Raw genomic sequence first — 20,307 nt, 5'->3', positions numbered from 1 at the left:
TGGCAGGACTGAAACGCTGTCTAAGCTGTTTGCCAATTGCAACGCAGTGGGACTGCTAACCAATCACAACACATTTCATTTTTCGGAAGGCGGACCTTCATCAAACCCGGTACTAATTGAGCCATTTGTGCCAGCCTGGGGAGAAAGCTATTGAAATAATGTAAATTATGTGAAAAATAATGCGTTTTTTCGAACCACCAAGCATGAGAGCATGTTCAAGAGCATTATAGGACCCCTTTTAATGATTTGCGATATGTGAAGTTCCGATCTAAACCAAATTATTTGTGACACTCGATTTGAAGTCCTGATCTAAGTCAAATGATTCGCGAACCTGCTCCAAAGTCCCAATCTAAATCAAATGATTTACGATACGCAATTCGAATGAAGCGTTTTGAAACAGTGAATCATTTTGCGATGCAGTGGTTTCACTGATTTGGAGTTTCGAAAACTCAGTTTCCCCTTCAGGTGTTTCACTACGACGTTACATGGGATCTCGCTTGAGAGACCGATCATCTCTGAGCCGTATTAAAAAAGGCCAATTGAAAATTGGCGAGTGGACGTGCGCGCCGGCCACGCCCCCGTACATACGGGTATATAAGATGGCGGCGCATCACTCAGTTAGACTTTTGCTTTCAGAGCCCTTCTGCTCGAGCCTGTCTTCTACAAAACTTCAAAAAGAAGAATTCTCCGAGTTCCAGAAGCTCTTCTCCGCTGACGTGCTGCCATCTAAAAGAACTATATTCTAAAAGAGTGTCTTTGGCAGCCGTCAGCGGTATCCTGCGGGCGGCCGTTTTCACGCCCATTAAAAGCCTCCTGCGCTCCAGCAAGGAACCCCATCAAGTGCACAGAGTGCCGTGGTTCCTCCCTGGGCAGACCGGGACGAGAAAAGAGCAATTTCTCACGGCTGTGAAACGTCCTTTTCAGGATGGTTTTCCGGCCGTGCGCTGCTGGATGTGGCAGTTTCCTCACCTCTGAGGACGGATATGAACACTGCCTCACATGCCTGGGCTTAGAGCATGCTGAGGCAGCGTTCACGGATGGTTCGTGCGTCCATTGCGAGCGCATGACCATGGTCACGCTGAAGAACCGGCGCTCTTTTGCGAGACGGCTCCCCTCTGTGCCCCGCGGCTCGTCGTTAAGCTGGCAATGCTTTTCGGACGCCGTGGCGAGGCAACGGGGGGGTTTACAAGTCACAGTGCAGAATGCGCCGCCGGCTTCCAAAGCCCCGCGGCCGTCTGCACCCCAGCGTGGCCCCGTTGAGTGGCCAGAGCAGTATGCTTCCCCGGTATCCGGGCCGAGCATCTCCTTTGGCGCTCCACCGGAGGAAGAGATGTCTGTCGCTGCGTCAGAGGGAGAGTCCGATGGTGAGGCGGACATCTCGCCGGGCCAGCGCCCCCCTGCGGTTGCTGCCCCGTCTGACATGGACGCTGAGCTGTCGGCTATGCTCCTCCGTGCCGCCAGGGGGATCGGCCTCGAGGTATTGGATTTACTTCCTGCCGATCCCTCTAGGCTTGGCAATTGGTTCCTGAGGGGGCGCCTGCGGTTCCGCCGCGCCCTCCCCCTGTTCCATTCTTTCCGGAGGTGCATGAGGAGCTGATCAAAACATGGCGGGCGCCTTTTTCCTCGCGCCTCCGCCCCAGCTCCTCCTCCCTCGCCACCCTCGATGGCGGGGCAGCCCGGGGATACGAGTCGCTCTCCCAGGTGGAACTCACTATCGCGGTTCATTTATGCCCGCGTGGCGCCGCCACCTGGCGGGACCGGCCACATCTACCCTCCAGAGCGTGTGAGCGCTCGTCCGCCCTTGCGGGCCGCATCTACCGCGCTGCTGGACAGGCTGCCTCCGCACTCCACGCCATGGCCACCTTACAGGTCTACCAGGCGCAGGCACTAAAACAACTGGACGAGGGTGGTCCTGATCAAGACATGATGCAGGAACTCCGCGCCGCCACCGACTTCACCCTTCGAGCGACGAAGGTCAGGAGCGACACTTGTGGCTCAATCTGGCTCAGATGGCAGACGCCGACAAAGCTCGCTTTCTCGACGCCCCCATCTCCCAGAGCGGCCTGTTCGGCGACACTGTCGAGGATTCTCAGCAGTCCAGAAACAGACGGAGGCCATCAAACATATCCTGCCCCGCCGCGAAGTTAACATCCCGCCGCGGGTGGCCCCGCCTCCGCCTGCCCGTCGCCGAGGGCGCCCCCCTGCGGCTAGTAGGACAGCTCCAGCTCCCGCCGAGGGTCACAAAGCCAGGATGGCTACCCGGCGCAGAGCCGGCCGCAGGAGAGCGGCGCCGCCTGCCCGCCTCTCAGGGACCAGCCAAGAAACCTGCGAAACGTCCCTGATGCGGGCAACCCAGAGGTGGTGGAGATTGCTCTTCTGGGGACAGTGACATCGACTTCCCCACTCCCGGTGGAGGGCCGGGAGCTTCTGTGCACACAAAAATTAACATCGCCACCTTACCCACATTTTCACAGAAAGAGCAAATTTCCTCACCTCTGGGGCCTCGGCCCCGAGTTCCCTTCTCGAGCAGAACTTACACTCCTCGGCATTGGACTCGGAGCCTGATATCGCCAGCGCGGGAACCAGGGAAGAAGGTAAGCGTTGCTTCTCGCAGCCAGACTCTCCCCCAGAACTCGGTGTTCTCTGGGGTCAGTCCCCTTCCCCCCGCCCCTTTAGGCTGCCCCACCGCGGTCACGTCGGTCAACGTTCCTTTGATACCGCTAGCGAGCTGGTTGATGGCGTGGCTTCAGCTCCCCAACCCCTCGCGGTGGTTGATACGGACGGTACGTCTCGGCTATGCGATTCAATTCGCCAGGCATCCGCCCAGGTACAGAGGTGTCCATTTCACTACTGTCCGTTTGGACACGCATGCCGCTGTCCTGCGTGCGGAGGTTGCAGTCCTACTGGCGAAGGACGCAATCGAGCCAGTCCCTCCAGCCGAGATGAAGTCAGGGTTCTACAGTCCCTACTTCATCGTGCCCAAAAAGAGCGGTGGGTTAAGACCCATCCTGGACCTCAGAGCTCTAAATCGGTCCCTTCTCAGGCTGCCGTTCAAGATGCTCACGACGAAACGCATGCTAACCTGCATTCGTCCCCAGGATTGGTTTGCAGCCATCGACCTGAAGGACGCGTACTTTCACGTCTCGATCCTTCCTCGTCACAGACCCTTTCTTCGGTTTGCCTTCGAAGGTCGAGCGTATCAGTACAAGGTTCTCCCATTCGGCCTGTCCCTCTCTCCCCGCGTCTTCACCAAGGTCGCGGAAGCAACCCTGACCCCTCTTTGGCAGTCGGGGCTTCGCATTCTCAACTATCTCGACGACTGGCTCCTGGTAGCTCACTTGCGAGATCTACAACCTCTGCGCAGAGGCCATATCCTCCCGTGTCTTAACATAAGACTTAGGCGAGCGGGAGGATGGCTGGTGTCGGCTTGCTGCGCCATTCCCACGTGGATCCGTGCGCTATATCCCAGAATGTTCCCTCCGGTGAACCCTGGGTCCTCCTGCCCCGCAGTCAGGGCTAGATGCGGAGTAGTCCTTTACTGTGATCCTGCCTGGGTCTCCTTCGCCCTGCAGGTTGTGGCTTAGTTTTTATTTATTCCAGCGGAGGAGACCGCTGTTTCCTTCGTGTATCCCTAAAAAGCTTTATGGATATATTGAATTATCTTCATTTTTCCACATGTCAGAAGCAAAGTTCATGTGCTCCGCCCCCCCCCCAACCCATGCTTCAGTACATCTGGCATCCCCGGGAAGGCCCCCTATTGGGCCTCGGGGCGTTGGGAAGGTTACGTAACAGTCTCATCTGCTGACACGTCCGCCTGTCAGCACGTGGGGTTGTGCGTAACGCGGCGTCAGGTCCGTGGCCTGTTCCATAGGGTCTGTTCCCATGTAACGTCATAGTGAAACGACTGAAGGGGAATGTCTAGGTTACGAAGGTAACCCTCGTTCCCTGAAGGAGGGAACGGAGACATACATTCCCCTGCCACGACCTGACGTCGTGCTGACGCCGGCTCGATCGGCTCTTCAGCAAAAGCCTAACTGAGTGATGCGCGCCGCCATCTTATATACCCGTATGTACGGGGGCGTGGCCGGCGCGCACGTCCACTCGTCAATTTTCAATTGGCCTTTTTTAATACGGCTCAGAGATGATCGGTCTCTCAAGCGAGATCCCATGTAATGTCTCCGTTCCCTCCTTCAGGGAACGAGGGTTACCTTCGTAACCTAGACGTTCACCCTTCACTACATGCTTTTTAAAATCATTATAAGCATTGTCGAAATTCAAAAATGAATGGCTCTTGTTGATCTGGTTTTTGCTAGTGAATTGCTTAAAATGAATGATCAAAGTCACAAGTGTGAATCAATTGGAGTGGATTCAGTGTAAATGACTCACTTGATTTGGTTCATCTGTTTTTCTTTTCACGTCTTCAGCCATGTTAACATGACAAAGTCACTACACACTGTACTCCTACTGGCCTAGCCCACTCGTTTTATGACAATAACTAAAATAAGTGAAAAAGGTTGAATTTTGGCTGAAAAGATGTGTGCTTATTGAAAAAATTAAACACTTATTTCATAGATACATCGTCTTTCTATAATTCAAGCACTTTTCAACCTCTTCAAGAATATTGCTATTTTCAAGGGTTTTCAAGGCCTTAAATTTCAAAAAGTCAAATTCACGTACTTCAAGCACTTTAAGCACCTTGTATGAACCCTGCATTTATTAAACCACTATTTTTAGTCAAAATGAATTTATACTACATTGCTAAACATATACAGTCGTGGCCAAAAGTTTTGAGAATTACATAAATATTGGAAATTGGAAAAGTTGCTGCTTAAGTTTTTAGAATAGCAATTTGCATATACTCCAGAATGTTATGAAGAGTGATCAGATGAATTGCATAGTCCTTCTTTGCCATGAAAATTAACTTAATCCCGAAAAAAAACTTTCCACTGCATTGTTAAGAAGGCTTCAGGGCGTCCAAGAAAGTCCAGCAAGCACCTGGATCGTCTCCTAAAGAGGATTCAGCTGCGGGATCGGAGTGCCTCCAGTGCAGAGCTTGCTCAGGAATGGCAGCAGGCAGGTGTGAGCGCATCTGCACGCACAGTGAGGCCAAGACTTTTGGAAGATGGCCTGGTGTCAAGAAGGGCAGCAAAGAAGCCACTACTCTCAAAAAAAAACTTCAGGGACAGATTGATCTTCTGCAAAAAGTATGGCGAATGGACTGCTGAGGACTGGGGCAAAGTCATATTCTCCGATGAAGCCTCTTTCCGATTGTTTGGGGCATCTGGAAAAAGGCTTGTCCGGAGAAGAAAAGGTGAGCGCTACCATCAGTCCTGTGTCATGCCAGTAGTAAAGCATCCTGAGACCATTCATGTGTGGGGTTGCTTCTCATCCAAGGGAGTGGGCTCACTCACAATTTTGCCCAAAAACACAGCCATGAATAAAGAATGGTACCAAAACACCCTCCAACAGCAACTTCTTCCAACAATCCAACAACAGTTTGGTGAAGAACAATGCATTTTCCAGCACGATGGAGCACCGTGCCATAAGGCAAAAGTGATAACTAAGTGGCTCGGGGACCAAAATGTTGACATTTTGAGTCCATGGCCTGGAAACTCCCCAGATCTTAAAACTTGTGGTCAATCCTCAAGAGGCGGGTGGACAAACAAAAACCCACTAATTCTGACAAACTCCAAGAAGTGATTATGAAAGAATGGGTTGCTATCAGTCAGGATTTGGCCCAGAAGTTGATTGAGAGCATGCCCAGTCGAATTGCAGAGGTCCTGAAAAAGAAGGGCCAACACTGCAAATACTGACTCTTTGCATAAATGTCATGTAATTGTCGATAAAAGCCTTTGAAACATATGAAGTGCTTGTAATTATATTTCAGTACATCACAGAAACAACTGAAACAAAGATCTAAAAGCAGTTTAGCAGCAAACTTTGTGAAAACTAATATTTGTGTCATTCTCAAAACTTTTGGCCATGACTGTATATTGATTTCATTTTACACATTGCAATGCATTCTGGGATTCTGTAGGATAGATAAATGCACATAAAAATGTCTTAGAAGGCAGCATAGCCTATGTAGGCAGTGCATTAGGCTTTGTAACAGAGCAACTATCCACAGTATGCCACACATTGTAATACTCACAATACGAGGTTTGAAAGGCGGCTTGATCTTCCTCTGTTCCAGAAGTAACCAATCAATCTCTTTGAAGAACGGATGCACTTTAATAGCTTCCTCCAGTCCTTGGGACACTACGCAACCCAACCGCTTACTAGGGCTCTTCGTCATAAACTAAATAATGGAGCGAAGAAAGAAGAAGAGATTAGAGAAGCATAATGCTGACAGTATGTTAACCAGAGGATGTCTATTTGCGTTATGTCGAGTTGGTATGGTCACTGATGATATATGCATGATATAAAACTGCATCCTGTGGAAGGATGACCTGAGGTGACCACAGTGCCATTGAGACGGATCGCAGTGTGACACGATGCTGTCCAAGACAAACAGGCTGCCTTTCCCACAAAGCTTCGCAAATGGCCAAAGGACAGCCAAAGTAAATCTTGGACATGTGAAGGAAAAAGGCGACACACAAAAACACTGTGTATACACACACACACACACACACACACACACACACACACACACACACACACACACACGTGGGGTTTACATGTTTTATGGGGACATTCCATAGGCGTAATGGTTTTTATACTGTACAAACCGTACTTTCTATCGCCCTACACCTACCCTACACCTAAACCTAGCCCTCACAGGAGATTGTGCATACTTTTACTTCATCAAAAAAACTCATTGTGCATGATTTATAAGCCTGTTTCCTCATCGGGACCTGAGAAATGTCCCCACAAAGTCAAAATCTACTGGTATTCCTATCCTTGTGGGGACATTTGGTCCCCACAACGTGATGAATACCAGGTACACACACACACACACACACACACACACACACATAAACTGACAAAGCCTTAGTGCTCAATATCAGATCAATCATCATAATGCTTACTTCATGATTTGGCAGCTATTAACCAGGCGATCAAAGAACTACCGTTATGTAAAATCTTTGGAGCGACGAATGGCCATCTAGAGTGACGTAAATGTCACATGAGTTGTGATATGATTGTTCAGACTAGAAGGTTGCATTGCAAAGCAGTTGTATCTGATTTAGGATCACATATGGAGCTGGCCCAAATCAGCTTCGAAAAGATCAGATTCCATGTGGTTTGTGCTGTTCACACAGTTATTAAAAACAAAAGAAAACACCCGAGTCACAAATGAGCAAAAATAGGAATGCAGATGAGTGTGAAACCCTTAAACAAACACAAAAATGGTAAAGAACACAAGCAGTCATGCATACAAATACACAAGGAAAAACAAGTCAAACAAGCCAGACAAATGAATTTGAGCATTGACTGAAAAGACACTTCTCATTGGAACTGCTTTAATATTTCAATTGTTTCTCTTAGACAACAAGATGAAATAGTGAAGAAACTGAGACTGTTGCTGAAAGGAATTAGAAAGGTTTGGTTGAAAATGTAAACTCAGTCATCATTTACTTTATAAATTTGTCATTCCAAACCTTAATGTCCTATTTTGTTCTTTGGGTTTTGAATTGTTCAGTCTGATATGAACTGGGAAACCAGTTGATTAAAATTACAGTTGAAGCAGAATCTTTTTACCAAAATAAGATGGGTTCATACAAAATGCAGGTTATATTTTATTTAGTACTGACCTGAATAAGATATTTCATATAGAAGCCATTTACATATAGTCCACAAGAGAAAATAATAGTTTATAATATGAATGATCTGACATTCAGTATTTTTGTTTAGTGATAGTTGTTCATGAGTCCCTTGTTTGTCCTGAACAGTTAAACTGCCTGCGGTTCTTCAGATAAATCCTTCAGTTCCCACAAATTCTTCAGTTTTTCAGCATTTTTATGTATTTAAACTAGTGGTGGGCATAGATTAATTTTTTTAATCTAGATTAATCTAGATTAAATCTTGGAATTAATCTAGATTAATCTAGATTAAAATTGCTAATTTGAATTCTGCTGAAGGCATTCAGAATATGTGTGCTACCCAAATAATGACTAAAAGTAAGTCTTTGAGAATGGTTTTCTCAAATGGTCATCTCTGTTCCATAAAATGTACTTGTGTTTACTAACTAACTAACAATGAAATTATTTTTTCTACCTATTAGATTGTGTTTTTTTAACATCTACACCTACCCAACCCTAAACTTAGCCCTTACTGTAATAAAAAAACAGTATTATTGTTGTACAGTGTGATAAAAAATATACATATACGTATATATATCTATGGTAGCCAGTGTTTCCCCTACGTTTCCAGCTTTTGGGGGGTGGGGATACACACCGTACTTTTATTTTGACAGGTTGCCGTGAAGTTTCTGTGTATACAGTATGATATGATGCGAGTTTTCTCAAATGAAACGGTAAAAGTGACACTCACAGCAGTTTTGGAGATTGAGTTTATCTGTTCATGTGAGATACAAATGCCAGAAATTACCGGGAGCATCACGTGTGTTTCAGTATGCGTGTAGTAAAAGCGCGTCTCCACCATCCATACAGACAGCTAGGCAAACGGAACATACCGGATTCATATTAAAACGGTCTTTTTGCATTTCAGTTTTCACAGACACTAGTCCATATCGCGATTTGAATTAAGTGACAGACCAACATTTGATTTATGAATCCAAAAAACGACGAATTTACGTGGCATTTCGCGCTATAGTAGATTCGGTTTTTATGAATGGAGGACGACGCGATCCCGTCTGTGTTTTGGCGGAAGAGACGTAAACACGCGACCATATTGAATTCTATAGTCTTTGGTATACATCCGCGTTAAACTATCAATGTGAAAGTCATCATATCTTGCGTAGTTTAGACCCAGCTCCCAACCCAAATTTGAGAATAGATTAACGGCGATATTTTTTTTATCGCCCGATAAGAGTCTCACGTTAACGCAGCACGTTAACGCCGATAACGGCCCACCACTAATTTAAACCCTTTCCACAATGACTGTATGATTTTGAGATCCGAATTTTCACACTGAAGACAACCGAGAGACTAATATGTAATTGTAATATGCAACTATTACAAAAGGTTCAAATGCTCACTGATGCTCCAGAAGGAAAAACGATGCATTCAGAGCCAGGGGTGTAAACTTTTGCACAGAATGAAGATGTGTTCATTTTTTCTCATTTTATGTAAATATCTTTTTTTTTTTCATTTAGTACTGCCGTTCAGAAGCTCCAGAAGACAAAATATGTTAAATCTACCCTGATCTTCGAATTCCAAGAGTCCCTCAGTTGTCCACAGTGTGAAAAGATACATCTCAAAATCATACAGTCATTGTTGGAAGGGGTTCAAATACACAAAAATGCTGAAAAACCAAAGAATTTGTGGGACCTGAAGGATTTTTCTGAAGAACAGCGGGTAGTTTAATTGTTCAGGACAAACAAGGCATTAACATCTATCACTAAACAAAAAAACACAGCTGTGGATCATTCAGGTAACAACACAGTATTAAGAATCACTTGTATGTAAACTTTTAAGCTTGTGGACTACAGTGTATGTAAACGTCTTTTCTGTAAAATATCTTTTTCAGGTCAGTACTAAATAAAAAATAACATGCATTTTGTATGATCCATCTTATTTTGGTCAACAAAATGTTCCTCAGCTCTTTGTCATATGCACTTAAACAATCTGTACAGTTAAAAGAGGAGTAACCCATGCAATAGCGGGCTGCTCATCCTGAAATGAGACCTCTGAGATTACACAACTCAAAAATCCAGCAGGGAACACAAACAATCTGTTCTTTTCCCACAAGGAGTGTCATTTTTCGGAACTGTCGCCTTCTTTTGCTCTTGCGTTACTTAACTATTCTTGTAAGAAGAGTGTGAGACAGTAGTAAGAGGAAAGGTTAAGACGTGGCAAGAGATATATTTGCTAACCTATGTTTTCAGTAATAATCAGCAGGGAAAAAATGTATACTTAGATAATTCCCAGAGTGAAATCCGAACACGTACCGCTTTAAGAATGCTGACGGCTTCTTTGCTGAGCCACACGGGATACAAGACGTCATCATGGAGAATAGACTCAAAAAGGTCGTCTTCATTATCCGCTTCAAATGGAGGCTGACCAGCCATCATCTCATACATCAGCACACCTAGAGCCCACCAGTCCACTGACGGGCCGTACTCAAGCTCCTGCAGGATCTGAAAACGACAAATCACAAAAAGAGAAATCTGAAACAAAATACTAAATATCTTCATGGAACTTTACTTAAAATCTATAATTATTTCCAAACAATGTAACCTGTGCTACTTAAGACTGGTTTTGTGGTCCAGGGTCACATTTTAGATACCTTAATCCGACCCAGTACTAAACAAACTTAACAAATGCCTTACTAACTATTAATGAGCAGTAATTAGGAATTTACTGAGCCAAAAGTCATTGTTAATAGTGAGAATTGGACCTTAAAATAAAGTTTGACCAAATAAATCAATGTTTTATAGCTTTAATGAGAACCAAGCAGTAGAAATGAGACTATCACTGGGCGTTTGTGTGTGTGAGAGTGTGAAATACTGTACCTCTGGGGCAATGTAATCTGGTGTGCCACAGAATGTTGTGGTTGTGATGCCATCCAGGATTCCCTCCTTACACATGCCAAAGTCTGCCAGCTTACAGTGACCCTCTGCATCCAGCAAAATGTTGTCTAGCTTCAAATCCCTGGCAAGAAAATGTAATAAACAGTAATAATACGGCAATGCACTCAAGAATTCTTATTACAATTTTCTGACACAAGTGCATTGGTTGTTTGAACTGATTGACAACAATGAATAAAACTAACTCTAACATCACTTTACTGAACATCCTAAAAACTGATGCATGACCAAGATTCTGGATGTCTCTATCCAAATATTAAGCAACACTTGAAACACAGCAGGTGAATCATTTACTGACACTCATAGTTTGATCAAGCGGACACTAATATCCTGATGCCAGCCTGCGTACACGTGCAGACAGCAACAGAACAATCTATAACCAAACAAACAACACCAACGGATAACCAGTGACACCAAACATTATAATAAAATATGCAGTTATTTTTTTAAACTTTAGTAAATTAAAGGTATCGAAATAAAAACTAGTGTGAAAGCAAAAAGGCAAAACAAGAAAAAGCCATGTTTAAACTGACTTTGATCTTTTTAATAGTATTCTTCAGAGATTTCACACAATCTGTATAAAACCGTTTAAATCAACCTGAGACCAATCACAACAGGTCTCATAACACTCTTTTAAAAACAAATGTAATAGTTATGAGAAATTTAAAAACAGTTGTTAGTTTGATTGTCAGCCATGTTCACACTTCACTCAAGTTTGTCAAGTGTCTATAGTTGAATCATATTGATAAAAGAGGTGTAAAAGATAAATTCATTGCAGTGTAATTTGATGAAACTGATAGGTCAACAAAACAGACAAAATGTGAAATATTTAAACCATTCAAAATATGAAAAAAATTCTAATATCTAATAATAAAACCATAAGAAGAATAAAAACACAAAATACCATTTGTTCTTTAAAAATGTTATTGAGTAATTTATTTCAGTCTGTTTAAAATATTTACACATTTTGGCTGCAAGACACATTTCCATCAAATTTAATTGATTTATCTTTACGTGTTACATATTTTATATATTTTGAATCCAGAACAGATGTAAAATATATACAGTTGAGGTCAAACGTTTACATACACCTTACAGAATCTGCAAAATGTTAATTATTTGACCAACAAAAGATTTATTTATTTTTTCTACAATAAATAATAAATTTAATTTTTAAAAATGACCCCGTTCAAAAGTTTACATACACTTGATTCTTAATACTGTGTTGTTACCTGAATGATCCACAGCTGTGTTTTTTTTGTTTAGTGATAGTTGTGCATGAGTCTCTTGTTTGTCCTGAACAGTTAAACTGCCTGCTGTTCTTCAGAAAAATCCTTCAGGTCGCACAAATTCTTTGGTTTTTCAGGATTTTTGTGTATTTGAACCCTTTCCAACACTGACTGTATGATTTTGAGATCCATCTTTTCACACTGAGGACAACTGAGGGACTCATATGCAACTATTACAGAAGGTTCAAATGCTCACTGATGCTTCAGAAGGAAACACGATTCATTAAAGGCCAGGGGGTGAAAACTTTTTAAATTTAAAGATCAGGCTAAATGTAACTGATTTTATCTTCTGGGAAACATGCAAGCATCTTCTGTAGCTTCTAAAGGGCGGTACTAAATGACGAAAATATGATATTTAGGCAAAATAGGAAAAATGTACACATCTTCATTCTGTTCAAAAGCTTTCACCCCCTGCTCTTAATGCATTCTTTTTCCTTCTGAAGCATCAGTGAGTGTTTGAACCTTGTGTAATAGTTGCATATGAGTCCCTCAGTTGTCCTCAGTGTGAAAAGATGGATCTCAAAATCATAGTCATTGTTGGAAAAGGGTTCAGACACACAAAAATGCTGAAAAACCAAATAATTTGTGGGACCTGAAGGATTTTTCTGAAGAACAGCAGGCAGTTTAACTGTTCAGGACAAAGAAGAGACTCATAAACAACTATCATTACCTGATAACTCAGGTAACAACACAGTATTAAGAATCAAGTGTATGTAAACTTTTGAACGGGGTATTATTTTCTCTCTTTCTCTTTTATGTGAAATATCTTATTCAAGTCAGTACTAAATAACAATAATGCAAAACAGTATAAGTTTAAAATAACATATTTCAGGCCAGACTTAATGTCAGTGCAGCAGTATTTGAGCATCCTTAAGAGGATGCACAAGTCACAGATATATATAAAAGGCGCTCTGCATGTACCCACGCAGTGAATTTAACCAGCATAAGAAGAAGGTAAAGAGAGAGAGCGAACAAAAAAAGAAAAGTAGAGCGCGAGATGATAAGGTGCCCCTGATGAAAGACAACAAGGAGTTGGATGAAACCAGTTGGATTGGGGTTTGATGGTTGATTGCAACAAAAATGTCAACATCACTTCGCAGGATGTCATTCAGTCAAAGGTGTTTTCATAAAACCATCCTCACTGGAAAGGGAGGGGAGCTTCGGATGCCTTACGCAACTGTTCCTTTCAGAAAGGCACCCTGGTGCTCGGCACGTTCCTGTCGGTCTAAAAAGTTGGCGCGAGGGGCTTCATTCCTCTCTGTCTTTCCCCACCAAGAGCGTTCAATCACTCTTTACATGCAGAAGTGTGGAAAAAATGCTTGTAATGAATGTTGATATGTTATGATCCACTTCGTCTGAATCTTTATATGTTTTTTTCACTACATTATATCTATATTTCCACTTGAGTCAACAACTATTATTAAAATGTGAAATAAAAAGTCAAACAAAGAAACAGCAGATATGCTTGACCTTAAGTGTAGGTTCACAGAGAGAAAAGAGGTGGAAAGTTCATGAGATGTGAACAGTTACTCTGTATTGTCCTCTATACCCACATCACAAGATGTTCCAGAATTGTCCATCTCTCCATCTGTCTCTCTTTTCCCCCTATATCCATTCCTAAGTCCTGCTGTTGTCTACACACCTTCAAACACAGCCTTCATGTTGCCCTTCCCAAAAAAGAGAGCTTAATTCATCCGGTGAGCTTCATTTGTTGATTTAGATTATGTGACTTTGCTACATTGGCCGCTCTTATCTGCCCTCTTTGAAGTGCATAAATGGAGAATGCTGCTCTCACTTTCGCTTTTATTTTCCAGGATGTTAAGTAACATGGTCTTTGTTTTTTCCAGAGATTTTTTGAGAGTGTGAGGTGAGGCTTTAGTTCACTCAAAATCAAGATAATATCCATCAATATCAGGAATAGATTAGATATGCTGTTTGCTCTGTGTGAACAAAATCCCTCATTAAATCCTCTTAGTTTAAAATCAATACTGATCCTTGCTTGTTTTTTTATAAATTAATGAATCATAATTAAATGACCCTGTTCAAAATATTCTTAATACTGTGTTGTTGACCTAAATGATAAACAGCTGTGTTTTTTCCCCTTGTTTGTCCTGAACAGTTAAACTACCCCCTGTTCTTCAGAAAAATGATTCAGGTCCCACAAATTCTTTGGTTTTTCAGCATTTTTGTGTATTTGAACCCTTTCCAACAATGACTGTATGCTTTTGAGATCCATCTTTTCACACTGAGGACAACTGCGAGACTCATATACAACTATTACGAAAGGTTCAAACACTCTGATGCTTTAGAAGGAAACACAATGCATTAAAGGCCTTTTTGAATTAAAAGATCAGGTCAAATTTAACTGATTTCATCTTCTGGGAAACATGTAAGCATCTTCTGTAGCTTCTAAAGTGATATGAGATTTAGGCAAAATAAGAAAAATGTACACATCTTTATGTGTTCAAAAGTTTTCACCCCGGCTATTAAGAATCATCAGTGAACGTTTGAACCTTCTGTAATAGTTGCATATGAGTCCTTCAGTTGTCCTCAGTGTGAAAAGATGGATCTCAAAATCATACAGTCATTGTTGGAAAAGGGTTCAAATACACAAATTCTGAAAAAAGAAATAATTTATTGGACCTGAAGTATTTTTCTGAAGTACAGTGGGCTCATAAACAACTATCTCTAAATAAAACAAACAAACAAAACAAAAAAACACAGCTGTGAATCATTCAGGTAACAACACAGTATTAAGAATCAAGTGTATGAAAACTTTTGAACGGGGTCATTTTTATAAATTCAACTATTATTTTCTCTTGTGGACTATATGTAAACATCTTTTAGGTGAAATCCTCAGTACTGATCCTTTCTTGTTTTTCATAAATTAATGAATCATAATTATATTAAAATGTTTTTTCATTACTTATTTAAAATGAGTGTTTTGTTTATAAGTGTAATGGAAGCCTAAAAGACATAAAAAAGGTGCTTTTACAACACTAATATGTAAATTACTAAGTAAAACACATGTTTTCAATGAAAGGCAGTTTAAATGAAGATAAAAGAAAGACGTATAAACAACATGAGAAGCTTGAGTTCAGCATGAGCTGTAAAAATACAAAAGGTCTATAATGGATGAGATTAACTATTGTATTGGGTTTCACTGGAGCTTCTTTCCTTTGGAGGAAAGTACTGACATAGTAAGAGCACAACAACACTGAACAACAAGGCAGAGCCGGAGAAAGACAGAGAGAGAGAGAGAGAGAGAGAGATGGCAACAGACTCAATTTAGAGCATTTCCTGTGTTTTTAAGCAAATCTTGAGGAGTGATTTTTCCATTACGTACACAGCAACCTCTCTGCTAAAAAAATCAGCCCCCCCCCCCCCCCCCAAAAGACACACCAAGGAAAAACAAGACGTGCACCCTTTTAATATAATGTTATAAAAGTGGAATTAACAGAAATAATTTTTGCTAATATTAATAATTCATAATTATATACACTACCAGTCAAAAGTTTTTAGACAGTAAGATTTTTTAATGTTTTTTTTAACAGAATTCTCTTTTGCTCACCAAGCCTGCATTTATTTAAAAGCAGTAATATTGTGAAATATTTTTACTATTTAAAATAACTGATTTATATTTGAATATATTTTAAAATGTAATTTATTCCTGTGATTTCAATGCTACATTTTTAGCATCATTACTTCAGTCTTCAATGTCACATGATCCTTCCGAAATCATTATAATATGCTGATTTGCTCCTCAAGAAATAATTTCTGAAGGATCATGTGACTGGACTAATGATGCTAAAAATGCAGCTTTGAAATCACAGGAATAAATTACATTTTAAAATATATTCAAATAGAAAACGGTTATTTTAAATAGTCAAAATTGTACTGTTTTTGCTGTACTGTTCATCAAATAAATGAAGCCTTGATAAGCATAAGAGACTTCTTTAAAAAAACATTACAAATCTTACTGTTCAAAAACTTTTGACTGGTAGTGTACAGTTATTTATAGTGTACCATATTTTTTATATTACCATTGTGTGCAAATATTTAGTATGACAAATATACACACATATACTCGTCATATTTAAAAAAAAAAAAAAAAAAAAATTTTATTTAGTAAGATGCATTAATAATTTATCAAAATTGATAATAGGGTTACTAGATTTCTTTGGCAAATAAATGTAAATATATCAAAACTTAATTTTTGATTAGTAATATGCATTTCTAAGAACTTTTGGACAATTTTAAAGGAAATTTCCTCAGTATTTAGATTTTTTTGCACCCTCAGATTCCAGATTTTCAAATATTGTCCTATGATAACAAACCATACATCAATGGAAAGCTTTTTTTTTTTTAAATGTCACATGTTAGGCATTATATAATGCTTGCTGATTGACATTATCAGTACATCTTCTCAGACGCCTATATGCAGTAATTTACCTACCCTACCAAGGTGAACACTTTGCTCATGAATACTAAGTTAGCTGGACACTCCTGGAAAGTTACCAAGCAACGTCCGCATGATCTAATTAATATTCATGCATAATAGAAAAGAAAAGACTCTTTATAACTGAATTACACCGCAACTAGTTGCCTATATAGATGGCCTGCAAAGCAGCGGCCCAGAAACAACATCCCAGTTGACATAAGTGAACGGAAAGAAAAAAAAAATCAACCAATCATCGTGTAAAACACAACTTGCGTACAAGGTTTACGGTGATTAGTAATTATAGGGGCTGTAAGTGAGCCTCTTAGTCCATACTTAGCACACAGAGGACCTTGTTTACTAAATGTAAGAGTCTTTTTTTTCTCTGAATGTGCTCTTGGGTTAATACATATCAGTTAACTCTTAGAGAAAGAGGATTACAAGGATACTCATTGTATGCAAGTGAACAGCACCTCAGCAGTCTAATGTTGCTATCATCTATCTGGCAAACAGATCTCAAGGACAAGGTGTGGAAATGCTATAATAACTACTAGCACACATTGTTCCATCGCAAGCCCTTTTGAGGCCCGGTGCTTTCGTGTCCTCCTTATCCCTAACACTCCCATGCTACGCCGTAACAAAATCCCTCAAGAGCCACAGGTCAACAAAAGATGGGTAATCAAGCAGAGCAGCCACATCTATGCCACCTGCTCTTACTATCTATTTTTAGAGCGCTGAATACAAACAAACAACCGAAGCAGCCAATTGCAATCTACAGCAGGGACGTCAAGCTCAAACATGTCCTCTTTAACCAGATCAAACTTCTGCGGTTTCAGTCAAAACTGCCACCATGTCCTTCACTGATAGCGAGAAGAAAGCTGCCCCTGCACATTTTGTTCTAGAATGTTCTGCATTCAGTTTTTTTTTTGGTCCTGGTATGTGCGGCAGGTCATAGAGAGGTAAAATTGGTTCTCATGGGGGAAAAATGCTGTTCTGCCATGCGCTTGCATGCAGAAGCGTTAACATGCAGACTGCGTTTCGACATGCAGGTCTCCTGCAATTCCCAAAACGCAAGGACACCGAAGGCTTAAGGGAGAATTAAGCTGGGGAATTTTATTTATAACTGGTGGAAATGACTTCCACAAGTTTCACATGACGTCGTCACAGCGCACTGCTTAAACTTATTACTGGAGCAACCTAAAGTGTCTTGCTCGAGGCGACGATGATGATGGCACGTGGCTCGCTTTATGCAGGGTAATCAGATTTAAGGCTGACCAGGGCTAATGTCACACTTTTTATCACATTCACGTCACGATAAGACTAGGAAATGTTGCTTTAGCAGGAAATCAGCATATTAGAATGATTTCTAAAGGATCATGTGACACTAAAGTCTGGAGTAATGATGCAGAAAATTCAGCTTTGACTCACAGAAATAAATTAGATTTTAAAATATTTAAATAGAATAGTGATTTTAAATTGGAAATATATTTTTTTATAATATGTGACCCTGGACCACAAAACCAGTCATAAGGTTAAATATTACAAAACTGAGATGTATATATAATATGAAAGCTCAGTAAATAAGCTTTCTATTGATGTATGGTTTGTTAGGATAGGACAATATTTGGCCGAGATACAACTATTTGAAAATCAGGAATCTGAGGGTGCAAAAAAATCAAAATCCTGAGAAAATCACCTTTAAAGTTGTCCAAATTAGGATCTTAACAATGCATATTACTAATCAAAAATTACATTTTGATACATTTACAGTAGGAATTTTACAAAAAATCTTCATGGAACATGATCTTTACTTAAATTCCTAATGATTTTTGACATAAAAGAAAAATCAATAATTTTGACCCATGCAATGTATTTTTGGCTATTGCTACAAACATACCCCAGTGACTTAAGACTGGTTTTGTGGTCCAGGGTCACATATTACTGTTTTAACTCTATTTTTTGATCAAATAATGCAGATTTGGTAAGAAGAAACCTTCAAAACATTAATAAGTTATAAGTAACATGCAAAATATCAAACCATTGCTTTGGCAAATTAAAATGCTAAGAAATAAGAATATGAGAAATTTATCAATTCAATAATTGTATTAAATTACAACAAACAAAAATGTGACCACTTGCCCTGACCTGTGTCATATTCACAAAAAAAAGATACAAATACACAGACAAATAAATAAATAAATACTATGCTTTTGAATTATATGTTTGGAACAAACATACAAAAATCAAAAAACGTTTAATTCTGTATAGCTACTAAGATGTTTAATTTCCCAAAGTGACAACTAATTCCAATCTATGGAAGCCTGTTTCCGCCACTGAATAAAAAATAAAAAGGTTATTTCGTGTTTTTATCTCACAAATCTCATTTTTTTTCTCAGAACTGCCTTATAAGGACTCACAATTCTGACTTTTTTCTCAAAATTGTGTGATATAAACTTGCAGTTGCACGTTATAAAGTCAATTGCGAGATATAAACTCACAATTCTGGCTTTTTCTCAAAATTGTGATATAAACTCACAACTGCGCATTATAAAGTCAATTGCGAGATATAAACTCACAATTCTGCCTTTTTTCTCAAAATTGCGTGATATAAACTCACAACTGCGCATTATAAAGTCAATTGCGAGATATAAACTCACAATTCTGACTTTTTTCTCAAAATTGTGTGATATAAACTTGCAGTTGCACGTTATAAAGTCAATTGCGAGATATAAACTCACAATTCTGACTTTTTTCTCAAAATTGTGTGATATAAACTTGCAGTTGCACGTTATAAAGTCAATTGCGAGATATAAACTCACAATTCTGGCTTTTTCTCAAAATTGTGATATAAACTCACAACTGCGCATTATAAAGTCAATTGCGAGATATAAACTCACAATTCTGACTTTTTTCTCAAAATTGCGTGATATAAACTCACAACTGCGCATTATAAAGTCAATTGCGAGATATAAACTCACAATTCTGACTTTTTTCTCAAAATTGCGTGATATAAACTCACAACTGCGCATTATAAAGTCAATTGCGAGTTATAAACTCACAATTCTGACTTTTTTCTCAAAATTGTGTGATATAAACTCACAACTGCGCATTATAAAGTCAATTGCGAGATATAAACTCACAATTCTGGCTTTTTCTCAAAATTGTGATATAAACTCACAACTGCGCATTATAAAGTCAATTGCGAGTTATAAACTCACAATTCTGACTTTTTTCTCAAAATTGTGTGATATAAACTCACAACTGCGCATTATAAAGTCAATTGCGAGATATAAACTCACAATTCTGACTTTTTTCTCAAAATTGTGTGATATAAACTCACAACTGCGCATTATAAAGTCAATTGCGAGATATAAACTCACAATTCTGGCTTTTTCTCAAAATTGTGATATAAACTCACAACTGCGCATTATAAAGTCAATTGCGAGATATAAACTCACAATTCTGACTTTTTTCTCAAAATTGTGTGATATAAACTCACAACTGCGCATTATAAAGTCAATTGCGAGATATAAACTCACAATTCTGACTTTTTTCTCAAAATTGTGTGATATAAACTTGCAGTTGCACGTTATAAAGTCAATTGCGAGATATAAACTCACAATTCTGACTTTTTTCTCAAAATTGTGTGATATAAACTTGCAGTTGCACGTTATAAAGTCAATTGCGAGATATAAACTCACAATTCTGGCTTTTTCTCAAAATTGTGATATAAACTCACAACTGCGCATTATAAAGTCAATTGCGAGATATAAACTCACAATTCTGACTTTTTTCTCAAAATTGCGTGATATAAACTCACAACTGCGCATTATAAAGTCAATTGCGAGATATAAACTCACAATTCTGAC

At 40.0% G+C, this 20,307-nt stretch overlaps 1 protein-coding gene across 1 annotated transcript in view; it reads right to left on the bottom strand.

The window, feature by feature from the left end:
* Positions 1-20,307, bottom strand: part of LOC141326440 (protein kinase C epsilon type-like) — a 66,297-nt gene that overhangs the window by 10,000 nt on the left and 35,990 nt on the right. The window contains exons 6-8 of the mRNA XM_073835185.1: positions 10,637-10,775; positions 10,073-10,261; positions 6,152-6,298 (exon numbers count right to left, since the gene is read on the bottom strand). Of these exons, the coding sequence (XP_073691286.1) occupies positions 6,152-6,298; positions 10,073-10,261; positions 10,637-10,775 (475 nt within the window). The remainder of the gene's footprint in view (positions 1-6,151; positions 6,299-10,072; positions 10,262-10,636; positions 10,776-20,307) is intronic.

The sequence above is a fragment of the Garra rufa genome, chromosome 2 (genome assembly GCF_049309525.1).
Source record: "Garra rufa chromosome 2, GarRuf1.0, whole genome shotgun sequence".
In the NCBI taxonomy this organism is placed as follows: domain Eukaryota; kingdom Metazoa; phylum Chordata; class Actinopteri; order Cypriniformes; family Cyprinidae; genus Garra; species Garra rufa.
This window is presented reverse-complemented; position numbering and strand designations above follow the sequence as displayed.